The sequence below is a fragment of the Anabrus simplex genome, chromosome 2, assembly GCF_040414725.1.
Source record: "Anabrus simplex isolate iqAnaSimp1 chromosome 2, ASM4041472v1, whole genome shotgun sequence".
In the NCBI taxonomy this organism is placed as follows: domain Eukaryota; kingdom Metazoa; phylum Arthropoda; class Insecta; order Orthoptera; family Tettigoniidae; genus Anabrus; species Anabrus simplex.
The window spans coordinates 384,111,210-384,126,724 of NC_090266.1; the positions used below are offsets into that span (position 1 = coordinate 384,111,210).

At 41.0% G+C, this 15,515-nt stretch overlaps 1 protein-coding gene across 2 annotated transcripts in view; it reads right to left on the reverse strand.

Annotated features, from left to right (window-relative positions):
- Nucleotides 1-15,515, reverse strand: part of LOC136862853 (ribonuclease H2 subunit A) — a 159,629-nt gene that overhangs the window by 18,876 nt on the left and 125,238 nt on the right. For both annotated transcript variants that reach the window (XM_067139117.2, XM_067139116.2), the window contains exon 5: nucleotides 7,476-7,599. In XM_067139117.2, coding sequence (XP_066995218.2) covers nucleotides 7,476-7,599 — 124 coding nt within the window. The remainder of the gene's footprint in view (nucleotides 1-7,475; nucleotides 7,600-15,515) is intronic.

Below are 15,515 nucleotides of genomic sequence, written 5' to 3' on the forward strand. Positions count from 1 at the left end.
GTTTTTGAGAGTCAACCACCAACTAAACCTCTTAAGGGAGAAATATTTTGAAGTATACAATATTTTACACCTAGGACACAAAAGAAGACACTTCTCGTAAAATTAAAACTTTGTACGTCAAATGGTTTTTGAGGGATGAATAATTTCGTTTACAGAGCTAACCTCATTAAACACTTTAGGGGTCGAATGTTTAAAAATATTTACTTTTCACGCCTTGGATTTAAAATATATACCGTTATTTGGAATTTTGTCTTCGTATGTTAAATAGTTTTGGAGGAAGGAATGATTGCATTTGTTTTCAGATCTTAAACCCCATTTAATTCTCTGACCGGTTAAATTTGTTTAACACCTAGGATATTATTTGAAATTTTAACTTCGTAAATGAAACAGTTTCTCACTCCTCAGTCAAAACCCCTTAGGGGAGTATTGTTTTAAGTCCACTTCTTACTTGTATCCTCGTAAAAAGAATTCAACCCCTTTCTCACACCCCCACCCCCCAAGTTGATTCCCCCGCCACAAAATGCCTGTTTCTTTATTTTTAAAGGAGATTCCAAATACCAATTTTCATGTCTGTAACAATTTACGTTTGTGAGAGATACTATAGATACAGTCTTTAAACAACTTCACCCCCTTTTCACTCCTGTACATCCCCGAATAATTGGATTTTTCAAAAACAAAATAAAAATATATGTATTCCTTTATTTTTAAAGGAGATTCCAAATACCAGTTTTCATGACCAACATCTTCAGCTTTTGAGATATAAGTATCATCATGAAAGGTACTCAACCCCTTTTTACCCCTCCCTTAAGAGGGTTTTCTGAAAACAAAAAAATACATGTTTCCTTATTATTAAAGAAGATTCCAAATACCAATCTTCACTTCATTAAATGGTTAGGTTTTTGAGATATAAATACACTCACTTTACCCCTTAGGGACTGAGTATCCAAAAATCCTCCCTTATTGACCATCTACATTGTAATATAAATTTATCCCCAAAATTTCATTTCTTTATGTCCAGTAGTTTTCAGTCGGCGATGATGAATCAGTCAGGACATATTATATATATAGACACACACGAAGGTAATCCCAAAAACAAGGTCTCCTGTTTTTTTTATAAGTACATAGACCTGTTTAATTCTACAATGGTTTACATCGTTTTACAGCTTGAATATTTAGCTATTTTTCTACATAATCACAATTTCGGTCGACGCATTTTTGTAGACGCTGTGAGTTTCTGTATGCCCATATCATACCAGCTCACTGCCATGCTGTTCAGGAAGTTGTAAACCTCATCGTCGGTGCTGAATTACCTTCCAGCCAAATGCTCTTTCAACTTAAGGAACAAGTGATACTCACTGGATGCCAAGTCGGGACTATAGGGTGGGTGGATGGGTGGGTGGTGATGCTCCACTGAAACTGTTGCAGGTGAGCAACGGTTTGCCAGGCGACGTGCGGGTGAGTGTTGTCATGGAAAATGTTTACGCCCTTGCTCAACATTCCTGTCCTCCGGTTCTGAATTGCCCATCTGAGATTTTTCAGGGTCTCACAGTACCTGTCAGCGTTAATTGTGGTCCCAGCAGGCATAAAGTCGACCAAGAATACTCCTTTTTGATCCCAAAACACAGTAGTCATGACTTTACCGGCAGACTATGTTTACTTGAATTTCTGCGGCTTCGGAGAAGAGAGATGCCGCCACTGGCGTGATTGTTGCTTCGTCTCAGGTGTAAAGTGGAATGCCCAGGTTTCGTCACCATTGACAATTGAGTCCAAAAAGTTGTCCTGTTCGGCTGAGAAGTGTTAAAGAAATGCGCAGGAGGAATCAACTCGTTGCCGCATGTGGTCTTCAGTCAGCATGCGTGGCACCCATCTTGCGCACACCTTCCGGTATTTCAACTTTTCCGTTAAAATTCTGCGAGCGGCGCTTCGGGAATCCTCAGGAACCAAAGTGCTGAGATCATCCAGGGTGATCCGTCGATCTTCACGCATGATTTGCTCAACATTCACAACCGTCTCTACAGAAATTGACGGTCTCCAGCTCCTTTGTTCATCGTGAATTTCAGTCCGGCCGGCTGCAAACTCTCTACATCACTCACAAACATTTTTGACATCCATGCACAACTCACCACACACTTTCGTCAATTGGCAATGGATTTCAATCGGTTCAGTACCTTTTGCGTTCAAAAGCCGAATAACCGCGTGCACTTCGCACTTGGCGGTAACATCCAACGGGAGCTCCATTCTCAACGGCTGCCAAGCCAAGACCGAGTGCCTCAGCGCGGCGTACGTATGTTTATATGTGAGCGCAGAAAACACTCTTCACAATGTGACCGACAGCTACACGAACAGAGTTCTGTATTTATACAAAAAATAGGAGACCTTATTTTTGGAATTAGCCTCGTATATATTACGATCTTTCCATCTTCTAAAAACACCACTCCAATTTCTTTGTCAACTAAGGTCATTCTAAGCCATCTCTCCACTGAAAGCTCGGATCATAGCACTTAAAACAAATGTAATTGGTCCGATATCGGACATTATAAATTTTCCAGCTAACTCATTCATGGTTGTCAGCGTTTCGACCCAGTGTGCTAATTGGGCTCATCAGTTGGTAAATAGCACACCTACCAAGACACATGGCTAGTGCACACCGTGGAGGCCACTGCGTAGGTTTCCTATGGGAATCAACATCTATATCATCTGATGACCTGGCAGGCATCAATTTTTGGAAATGATACAAAGTCTCTCATAGTGCATTGGCATTGCCGGTGGCTCCAAGTAGCCTACGCAGTGGCCTCCAATGTGTGCACTAGCAATGCGTCTTGGTAGGTGTGCTATTTACCAACTGATGAGCCCAATTAGCACAATGGAGCGAAACGCTGGCAACCACGAATAAGTTAGCTGGAAAATTTATAATGTCCAATAACGGACCAATTATATTGTATTATAAATTGACTCATTCGGGACAATTATTTCAGGTTCCTGCGGGAATCAACATCTGTAACATAGCTTTTTTTTTTTTTTTTTTTTTTTTTTTTTGTTCGGGGCGTCGCCTAGAAAGATCTTTTGCCCCTACTTGCACCATATGTTATGAACCTGCATGCATTTGGATATTGTGGAAAGTGTTGAATGTGAGGAAAGAAATGTTAAGGATGACACAAACACCCAGTACCCAGGCCAGGGATATTAACCCGTAGAGAGCCAGACAACGATATATCGTTGTTTCGTATATACGCGTAAAGTGCCAACCACAATATATCGTTTGGATAGCGCGCAATTCTATACGAGTTAGTACAACTTGGACCATCAGATTGCAACTTCCTATGTGTCGAGTCCATAGAGAAATGTCATTAGATTTTAACTACGCCGCCAGAGAGTGCGTAAATTCATTCACTATCATGCATTGAATTTCTAAAATCCGTCAGATAGTGCGTAAATTCATTCGCTATCATGCATTGAATTTCTAAAATCCGTGTTCAGCTATGACGTATGATCTCCATGCCGCATGAGTAAAATGGCGACTAGCGGGAGAAGTTATTTTGCTAACGATGACGAATTGGCTGTATATCTTAATAATTTTTAGTGATGAAGAGGATGATGAAGACTCTGATGAGGAATTCATTCCTCCAACAAGTGAGGAAGGGGGAAGTGAAAGTGTTATTGGGAGTGATAACGGCGAGTTTTCTGTAAACACTCAACCACATGCTCATTGTCCGAGTGTAAACATTGAAAGTGGTAATGACCGTCTGAGTGACAGTACCGATGATGATGACGGCTGTAACAATATCCAGCAGCAACAATTTCCTGTTTTCTGTGAAATTCAATTAGGTCAAGATGAAAAATACCAACCCTAACCTGATTATTATGATACTCCTGGTCCGAGACACGCCCCTTCGTCAGACGCAAACCTATAGCGTATTTTTATTTTATTTTTCATGGCTCAATTATTGAATCTTATAACTACAGAGACAGGCAGATATGAGAAATCATGTCTTGTCACCATATGCCAGAGCACAGCAGTGGCGCCCAGTTACATTGACTGAAATGAAGGCTTTCATTGCTGTTTTGTTGGAAATGGGTATAGCTAGAAGGCCGAGCATATTTTCTTAATAGGTCAAGAACTCCTGTTATATCCCATGGTTTGGAAATATGTTCTCCAGAAACAGATTCCAATTGATCTTGAGAATCTTTCATCTTGTGAACAATGATAATTTATCACCATCTGGTCACCCTAACTACAACCCATGTGCCAGGTTCGATCCCATTGTTGAACATGCCAATTGTATATCACGATACCATTGTACATAACTCTTAAACTACTGAAGTTAAAAATGTAAAACTTTACATGTTTATTCATCTAAAATAGGAAATTTCAAAGAAGTCATCAATATTTACCGTTGAGTAGAATTTTCTGTCTTTTTTCTGTTTGGTTTCTGATTTTTAATTTTTTGTGTTTTAAAATTGTTTGGAAAATATTTTTTTCAAAATACCCAAGAGGATTTTTGTGCTGTAATTTAGTTCATCACAAAGAATGTCGTCTTGTTAACATTTAATAAAAATTTCAAGTCATAGTTATAATATTTGTGAACTATATAGTCCAGAGAGTGAGAACCTGCAAAATTCTCTAAATCTGTCTGGCACTCTTGGCATACTGTGAGCAATAGAAATGGTCCGTTATTGGACCGGGCTTGGCACTAAGAGGGTTAATCATTTACAATTAAAAATCCCTGACCCGGCCGGGAATCGAACCTGGGGCCAACGGGTGACAGGCAGACGCGTTGTCCCCTACACCGCGGGTCAGGACAACATAGCACTTAGTCAAGCAACTGAAATCCTTGCTCCCACATCTTCCCAGCCCAAACGTTGCAACATTTTCGTAATTCTACTCATTTATCGGAAATTGCCCACAAGAAAGAGATCTGTATTTTTCTTTCCAGTTCTCGAATCAAGTACCGGTAATCCTAGTGAGTGTCCCATACACTGGAACAACACTAACTGTGGTCTTACCAGAGACTAACTGTACACTGAGTGGCCAAACGTCACGGGAAGACACTGAATGTGATGTTAATAACAAGTTGCTCCTCCGCGAGCCCTCAAAATGGCAGCATTACGGTGAGGCATCTACTCTACAAGGTGTTGGAATCGTTCTGGAAGGATCTGGACCTACACATCTTGCACTGCCACCCACAACTGGTCTTGTGTAGTTAGTGTGGGCTTCGAGGAGCGCACACCAGAGTCGACAGCATCCCATAAATGCTCGACTAGTTTAAGATCGGGGGATCTGGAGGGCCAATCCACGGTTGTAAATTCACTGGAGTGCTCCCCCAACCACCTGCATGCCACCACAGAGTGATGATATGGCACATTTTCCTGTTGAAACATGGCATCTGCACGAGGGTCCTCCAGGGCCAGAAAGAGACGCAGATGGTCTGAAAGAATATACACATAACGTGCACCTGTCGGCGCTCCCAGCAGCCAGACAATGGGGCCTAATTGCAACCGTGACAACGCCACCCAGACCAGAACTGAGCAACCTCCCGCCTGGACAACTTTGTTGACACGCAGGATCCATTGCTTCATGAGGCATACACCATACTCTCAACACACCCATCAGCTCGATACAATTGGAACCGGGATTCATCGGACCATACAACAGGCCGCCACTGTTCCATGGTCCATTGTCGATGATTGCGGGCCCATGCACGTTGTTGAGCTCTGTGTCGAGGTGTCAGCAAAGGGACACAAGTTGATCATCAGCAGGTGAAGCCTATGCGGTGCAGTTGCCTCCTAACAGTAGTCTGGTAGAAATAGGTTCTTGACTCCCAACATTCAAATGACGGTGATCTGACTCTCAGTAGCCCGCTGAGTGCCCAGTATGGTGAAGTGACATGATGGCCATTCGTTAAACACCTGTGGTCTTCCTGTGCAGCGGTTTACGCAGGAGGTAACATACTCGCTGCGATATTGCCGATCCATCCTCGACACTGTTGACCTCTGAAACCTGTATTCACATGTAATTTCTGCAATGCTGTGACCCACACGTCGTGCGCTGATGATTATCCCAAGTTCACAGTCGGTTAACTTGCAACGTGTTGCCATGTTCATGACAATGGTGTCTGTGACAGACTGCTCAGCTATGCCGCAGCTAGCCGCAATGATCAGGGATCATACACGGCACATTTTCTAACGAGACACCCGATCTGGTGACACCTGGCCACTCAGTGTATATGCCCTCTCCTTTACATCCTTACTACGACCCTTTAACAGTAACAACCTCAAAATCATGTGAAGAGGTTTGTAACCATTATTCACAATCTTTTTTAAGTGATTACCCCAATGAAAGTTTTTCCTTATATTAACACCTAGGTATTTACCGTGATCCTAAAGAGGAACTTTCATTCCAGCAATCAATTAAAACTGAGAGGACATTTCCTTTTTCTGAAACTCACAACCTGACCTTTTACTCCGTTTATCATCATGCTATTTCCTGCTGTACATCTCACAACTGTCTAGGTCTTTCTGCAGTCGCTCACAATCTTGTAACTTATTTATTACTCTATAGTATAACGATTGCAGCTTACTTTAGAAACTTTCATCGCCGCACCTTTGTGCGAGCACAACACTCCCCAACAGTACCAGAGTTTGAGGAGGATCACATAATAAACATCACTATTGCTCCACGATCTTACCATTTACGTCATCTGTGACGTCAAGCTCTTCCCCAACCTTTCAGAAGATGTAACCTTGCATCCGTGTTCTAGTGAGTTCCATGAACATTGGTATAAATGTCCAATCAACCACCTGGCAAGACAGTAGTCCGCCTTCATCGTCTGTGTGTAGTTGGAGGACCCTACTTCTCACTTGTTCTTTCTCCGTATACCTGGGAACTTCGTTTGCAAACTCCAAAATATTGTGAGTTAAGGAGACTATTATTTATGCCTCATGTATGAAACCAGGGCAGGTTTAACTTTGCTCCGAAGTAGAATATATCTGGACACGGTTCCTTTGTATTTATGAGTGCTATACACTCAACTTTATAACATTCCTTTTGATAAGGGATTTCAGTTTGACTGTGGAAATGCATAATTTAAATTTATAATATATTCACTTATTCCATTAATCAGCTTTCGTATTTGTGCAACACTTAGCCTCAGGTGGTAAAATTATCTGTAATGCGCCCTTGGATTTGATATTAAGAGAAAACATCACACTGTTGAGTGACAAATTCACTGTAAATTTATTTAACCACCATATTGTGTAGCTACCTCAACATGCAACAAACACTTCACTATGCAGACAGCTGTCATTAAAAGGCACCAAGTGAATTCAACATAACAGTAAATAACTGAATGTATTACATAAAAATCAACTGAGTTATTGCCCTTTTTATAGGTTATTATGAGGCTGCATCTGTATGGTATTCCTTGTTGAACAACAAGGATCTATTTTGGATTTTCTCTCCTTTGAAATATTCTTACCATTCAACATTCACAGCATTATCCTCCAACAATCTACTAGCAGTCGACCAGCTGAATCTCACAAGTTGTGGGAAACCAAACACAGGATCCATGTTTTCAAGAAGAAACTTCTTTGTCACAGGATCTGAAATTCAAATTTCATTTTAAAATGAAATAAGCAATTCTCTTCACAAGTTAAAATTATCTTTGATAATTTATAAACAATGTTAAAATTGAGAGAATAAGTTTCTGGTAAGAAAATTTGTATGTCAACATTTAAGAGTAGAAAAGCAAGTAGAGTGAAACCCCTTTAAGCCAACCAGACAAACTACAAAATTGGTCTTTTAGCAGAGTAGTCTTCACAAAGGGTAATATCAAACTACCACTACTACTACTATTACTACCACCAACTGCAGTACAATGAACATAGCAACATGTTGTAATTAATTATGGTCTCAATGTGAACTCAAGCATTGTGCATAATTACAACTACAGTGCCAGGTTTGGCAGGTTCGATACTGGCTCAGTCTGGTAGTGTTTGAAGGTGTGCAAATATATCAGCCTTGTGTCGGTACATTTACTGGCACATTAAAGAACACCTGCGGGACTAAATGCCGGCACCTCGGAGTATCTTAAAACCATAAAAGTAGTTAGTGGGGCGTACAGCAATCAACATTATTACAACTACAGCACTGTACAGTACTTTAATGAACAATACAGTAAAGTATTTAGAACTTTATTTACTAATTATATCAGATGTAATCTACAGAGTCAGTACCTCAACAATTCTCCTTCCTCACGTATTCCATTATTGAAATCCCTTGGCATAAGCGTGGTTAAAACACTTGAAAACTGAGTCATTTACAATTTCATATGATTACCAGTGTCTTTTCTTTGCATCCTTACTTGTATTTTCCTCCCACTCTTTCATGAAATGATCATAATTTGCACCTGTATTTTGAATTTGGCTTTCACCCCACAATTAAACTATTCGGTAAACCACGCAGCAACTGTCCTTTTTCACTTTCTTTACTCACAGAATTTGTTTCTTCTAGAAAAAGATGCATTTTTCTCTTTGACATCAAAACTTGTTCTCAATTTGAGGACAGAATCACTAGTGCTTTTCTTAATATTTTAACACAAATTACAGTAGCTTATTACCTACTCCCACACTGTTACAAGAGAGGAGCAGGTTAATCAATGGTCAATGACTTACAGCTAAGGGTTTAACTCAAAGCAACTGCAGATCCAGCTCTTGCAACAGAGATGTTTTCCAGAGGCCTTGAATCTGTACACAGTACATGAGGGGAGAAAAGTATAGTACTGTAGGATGAATGAATGGAATTACTGTGTGGTGCACAAAAAAACATTATCACGGAGTTGCCAAACTTTGAAGTGGGTTTTCACTAATCCCCCTTTCACCCCCAAAATTTCCGAGTCAAATCCAAAGTATCATCTACCTTCTCAATAATGACATCCCCTTTGCCCTTCCCGACAGCAATCTGTTCTGAAGTATTTCATATTACACAGCAAAATTTGCACAATACCAGTTAGTTCTGTCATAAAATATTCTTTGTAGCTTGTTTCGCACCCAGCAGCTGCTTTTCAGTGTGGATTTCCTTGAAGCATCCTTCCCCCTGTGATGGAATTTTCGCCTTCTGAACTATAAGAGTTTCCAGTGTAGATGTGCTCAATGTAGACCTGAATTCCCTCAGATTTTTCCTATCAACACTGAAAATGTTTCTGCGGGAGAGTTACTGTCAGATACACTTAATGCTGTAAATACAATACTGCCTAAGGTTTTATAAAGGAGAAGAGCTCTTTCAATCAAAATGAATTTTCAACGCTCACGGGTAGCAAACGGAAGTGACGGTCGAAGTATCGTTGCCAACTCACAAATGCTGAAAAGAGGAGGGTTCAGCAGTAATGCTCAAAAGGATTCATTTTTTCCCTTTTCTTTTTCTCCCCGTAGAAATTTGTTTTTGTGATATTGTCGCTTTTTCGTAATAATATCCCCTTTGAGCGTAATGCCGTACTTGTGAGGTGAAATCCGTAATAGTTGACACCTCTGTTATCACCATCGTTTACTTGTACATGAAGTTTCCGGTATTTCTGAGAAAATAGAATTGATGCTATACAAGTGGTTTGCAACTTGGGGTTGTGAGTCAAAGGGGGTCATCTTCAAAGGGCTATGCAAGACATTTTAAGTCTAAAATTAGGGGTCGTTGGTCGGAAAAACCCTATGATTGAAACATGTCTTATAGAGATAATGGAATGATAATTCCATTTTGGAGGAAAATAGTTGAGGGAAAGGGCGGGGGTTCTCGTCACCTGAGAGGATTCACTGTGTATCATATTTATGCACACTAATTGTATTAATTTCACATGGAAACAAAAAAAAAAAAAAATTACCCATGGGGGTTTTCTTACCTGTTCCCCTACCGGGACCCCCTCTGGACTTGTCTGGAGGTTGTAAGAAATCAGCTTCATTTTCTGTATCAAATCCTATTTACAAAGACTTAATTCCATCTCATTTCACTAACCCATTTAACCAACACATTGTTTTTAAGTCATTTTAATTTAATTTATATTTACGTAGTATTTAAGAAGAACAAGGTACCTGATTATGATGTACTTAAAAAGATAAACACTTAGTGAATCACCTAAGCAATGTGAACAGCTGAAGATGTTCTAAAAAGGAACAAAACATGTACTGTGTGTAATTAATTTGCTAAAATGCAAATATATGTATCAAAAAGGTGGAAGATTTTTATTGTGATTAAGTCCTTGTCTGGAGGGTCTGAGGGAAATAAAATACCCTCTCAAGGACCAAAAACAGGTATTGTCAGAAAAGTCTTGAAGCATTATGATTGTTACTAGCCCAAGCCAAGGCTTGGTGGAAGCCTCGCCCACACATGCTAGAGAGGCATCCATGGTTCTTCCACATAGGTGATACGGTGGTTCAGGTGAAGGAGTGCAGGAGATTGCGGTGAAGGTTCACTGTGGGGTGCTGGAACCAACACATCACTTTGCTCTACGCAGCCTGGACGAGCCGCGGGTTGGGAAAGGGGCGAACCAAACCTAGGGGGAAACTCATGTCTGTGAACTCAGATATGGGAATGCCAAGTGGAAACCACGTGAGTAGGCCTACTGAAGGGAGAACAAACCTGGCTGGATGGACGACTGAAGGGCGTGGATTCTGCTACGGAAAACCTGAATTGCGGGAGGACAATCTCTGGCTGTATGCCTCACCACGGATGGTGAGAACAACACTCAGGACCCTAGAAGGGCCAAAAACCCTATGATTGAAACATGGATGCTCAAAAACAACCCTTTTCAAAAACTCAGACATCAAGGGAAGCCATGGAAGCTCCAGCAGAGCAGATCCAGGAGCAAGCCCAAGTTGGAAAAATGAAGACAGAAGTCCCAATAGGACAGGCTGTTGCCAAAACAAATCAAGAAACAGCAACAGAAGCTCCAGTAGAGCAGACTGCTACCACAAGCAAATCAGGAACATCCGTAGAGACAGAACTGTAGATTTCTGTATCGAAAATAAACAGATTACATATCGACAGGCCATCTCGCAACAGCGCATACTATAAGGAAAGGAAGAGAGGTAGGAAAGAAGCCAAAATAGTGGCTGGAACTTGGACGGAGAAGCCAAGGAACAGGGTTCGGCGAGGAGCTATCCCTCCGACAAAGCCAAAAATGTTAAGGTTGGAGGATAGTATGCAATACAAGTTTAGCTACAAAACCGTCCGCCAAGAAACAGAAAGAAATGGTCATGCCCTTTTCGGAAAAACTTACTTCAATCAAGGTAGTCGTAAAACCTAAAACCTTTCCAGATGGGAAACTGAAGGAGGAAGACGTGAAAGAGCTCTCATCTGTTCTGATAGCGCAGATGAAACCGCTGTTGGACGGGTGTCTTCCAGGCTTCCTCGAGTCTCGAAGACTGGGAAGTTGGGAAATGGTACTGATCTGTGCAAATCCAGAAACCAAAAGTTGGCTGGAACAGACAGTAGCCAAATGCAATCCTTGGAAAGGGGAGAATTTAAAGGTGGCAGAAGCACAGAAGGTGCTGAATATTACACAGGTCATCACCAAGTTTCCACCTCCATTTGACAAGATCAAGGTTGAAGATGTTCCTGTCAGAATACATCAGCACGACACCAAACTTCCGAAGAAAGAGTGGAGAGTGCAGAATGTGACAACTACTGATGACACAGGAAGGACAACTGTTTTGGCCCTTAATGAAAGAGATTTTGAAGAGCTCAAGAAGAGAGGCCTTAAGGCCAAGCTTGAACTTAGGCAGATCAAATTTCAAGTAAATAAGGGAAAAACAAAACCTAGCTTTGGTAAGGATGGTGCTGTAAGTTCTTCAGGCCAACCTTCAACATAAAAAAGCAGCTGTTGCCAATTTCATCAGGAAGTTCAAGTCCAAAGCTATTGACGTGGCTCATGTACAAGAGCCATGGGTAGTTAAGGGCAGAGTAGCAGGACTGGCGGAATTTGGAGGTAAGCTAATGTACGATACTACATCGAATATGCCCTGAACATGTTTTACTTGTGAGGAGAAAATTAAAGTGTCTTATGTTACAGGAACACTGAGCAGGGAATTTAGTTGCAGCCAAGTTAAAACTACCGGGCGAGTTGGCCGTGCGCGTAGAGGCGCGCGGCTGTGAGCTTGCATCCGGGAGATAGTAGGTTCGAATCCCACTATCGGCAGCCCTGAAGATGGCTTTCCGTAGTTTCCCCTAGCAAAAAAAAAGAAAAAAGAAAAAAAAAGAGATAAAACTTGGAAATTGGGAAGGTCCCAGAGAAATAACAATAGGTTCTGCGTATCTTCCATACGACTCAACGGATCCGCCTCCATCGGAAGACGTTGAATTGACTTGCAAAGCAAAGAGGAAAGGTGAACACCTAGTACTCGGAGCAGATGAAAACACATCACACTGCACGGGGCAGTACCAATTGCAATGCGAGGGGTGAGGCTTTACTAGAGTTTTTTTTTTTTTTGGCTTTACGTCGCACCGACACAGATAGGTCTTGCGGCGACGATGGGACAGGAAAGGCTTAGGAATGGGAAGGAAGCGTCCGTGGCCTTAATTAAGGTACAGCCCCAGCATTTACCTGGTGTGAAAATGGGAAACCACGGAAAACCATCTTCAGGGCTGCTGACAGTGGGGTTCGAACCCACTCAAATACTGGATACTGGCCGCACTTAAGCGACTGCAGTTATCGAGCTCAGAGAGTTTATTATTAGATCAGATTTGATAATACTAAACCTACAAAATAAATTGACATTCATAAATAAGAATCGTCGAGAGGTAATAGATATTGCATTGAACACCATGCATATGGTAAACTTCATTAAGGATTGGAAGATGCTGGAGGAGCCATACTTGGCAGACCACCAGCATATCCAATTTGTGATAGACGCGAGGCAATGTGGTATTGAATAGTACAGAGATCCTAAAAGAACGAACTGGGATGGATACAGAGAAGTTCTAGGCAGGCTGTACAAAAGATCCAAGGGATGGAGGGAATAGGATGAAGCAGTGGAACAATTAGAAGAGGCAATTTTAGCCCCATACCATGCAACTGTCCCCTTAGAGAAAAGAAAACTGCCAAAAATGTTAGGTGGTGGAAAAACAACCTAGCCAAAATGAAGAAAGAGGTTAGAACATTGTATTTAAAAAATCAGCAAGAGATGGCATTTGGGACGTATATCATAGGAAACTCACTGAGTATAACCTAGAGATACAGAGAGCAAAAAAACTCTTGGAGACTGTTTTGTGAAAAAGTGGAATCAAACACTGAAGCAGCAATGCTCCAGAAGGTTCGTAAAAAGGTGCATATAAATCAAGTGGGAACTCTGGAAAAAAACCCATGGAACAAACACTCAGACGGGAAAGGAGACGCTGGAGGTGCTGCTAGCTTGTCATTTTCCTGAGGCTGAGGAAGTAGGAGAATAAATGGTTGAAACAGAGGCCAGACCACGAAGAGTGGATTGGAACTGTGCCAACCAATTAAGCCCAACCATGTGAGGTGGGCAATTAACACGTTTCAACCCATAAAGGCTCCGAGGCCAGATGAGATACTCCCAATACTTCTGCAGGAAGGATGGGAGATAATCATCAAGGTCCTGACAGACCTTTTTAGAGCAAGTCTACCTCTGGGGTACATGCCGAAATCATGGTCTACGGCTAAAGCGGTATTTATACCAAAGCCTGGAACGGCAAATTATGCCCAAGCCAAAGCCTATAGACCATTATGCTTAAACTCCTTCATGCTAAAAGCAATGGAGGAGATACTGGATAAATACATCCGGAAAACTGTGCAACTGAACTGAATCTTATATGAAAATCAGTTTGCATACAAACCTGGCAGATCCACTGAGACAGCACTTCATCATTTGGTTTGCAATCTAGAGGAAAGCCTACAATACAAAGAAATAGCTCTGGCAGCATTTTTAGACACAGAAGGGGCCTTCACTAATATGCATATAACCTACAACTCAATGATTAAATTTGTTGGAGAGAGTAGGGTGAGTAAGACTGTCGTAAAATGGATTTAGATCGATGTTAGATGGGAGGAAAATAAAGGCAACTCTGTTTGAAGAGACGCTAATGGTTAGAGCCACCTGAGGTTGTGCGCAAGGAGGTGTCTTTTCCCTCTCCTGTGGAACCTTGTGGTGAACAAAATCATAGTAATGCTCAATGAACAGGGATTTTATACACAAGGATACACAGATAATCTAGTTATTGTGGTAAGAGGTAAGGTGATGAGTGTCATCCGTGACCTCATGAAAAGGTCTTTAACCTTGTGAACTGGTGTTGGGAAGAACATCTCACAGTTAACCCACAAGAAGGAAGAAATTAGAGGCGACGAGAACACTGAAGCTCTTTGGGCAAGAAATCTATATGGAAGAACAGGTGTTACACTTAGGTGTAATATTAGACAAAAAGTTAACCTGGAATCCTCACACAGAAAGAAACATAACCCGAGCTAAGAATCTACTGTATGCATGCAAGAGGGCTGTCGGGACAACATGGGGTCTAAAGCTGGCAATGATAATGTGGATATACACAGTGATCATTAGACCACTGATGACCTATGCAGCAATCATTTGGTGGGTGAAAGTAAGTCAAGGAAATGTCAGTAGCAAACTAAACAGCCTTCAGAGAATGGCATGTATAGCCATAACCGGGGCAATGAAAAACTACCGCTATCACACTAGGTCGTGCACGAAGGCAGTTCTCCAAGGCAACGCGGATTAAACATTTGCCAGATAAGATCGCGAGGCAAGCTGCCCGAATCAGATCGCCATTTTATAGAACAGAAGCCACCACAGGGTTTTAGCAAGTTAAACGACTAACACAATTTCTTTTATCACATTCCGAAGAGCAATTCTCGGAAGTTAAACAGTCAACACGGCCTTTTAACCACAAGAATATAACTCAAGGAAGTTATTAAATATAAACAATAAACACCTGAAGACTGGTGCATATGACAAACTTTCATTCAAGCACAAGTGTTTTTGAATAAGTGCCTTACCATAGACACTTTAGAATATTTTAAAGTATGTTTATTAAAAACAAAGTGTTTAACATCACCACAGACGCGAATTTTAATTAAGTTATTATTTTCTCACAAATGCCTGAAGATCATTACAAACACAAACTTTTTATTCACGCCACCTAATGTTATCAAAAAGAATTTTACCATAGACGCTTTTAAATATTTTAAATATGTTTTTCATCATTTAAGTTTTTAAACACAATTGTAAATGATACTGTAATTTAAGTATCATTCACATAAATCTCCTTACCCCCAACCCCCCACCCCCCATCTTCCATTTCATTTAAAGCATCTAGAACAATAGTTTTTGGATTCCCATGGGATATAGTTTTAAGATCCAATGTGCTTGCTTTTAAATGTTATCATCTAAGATTTTTTATATACAGCTGAAGATGACCACTAAGTGGTCGAAACATGTACTGTGTTTGTTAATGTATTTTTAAGTTTGCCAAAGGCAAAAGAAATAAAGTATCGATTAGG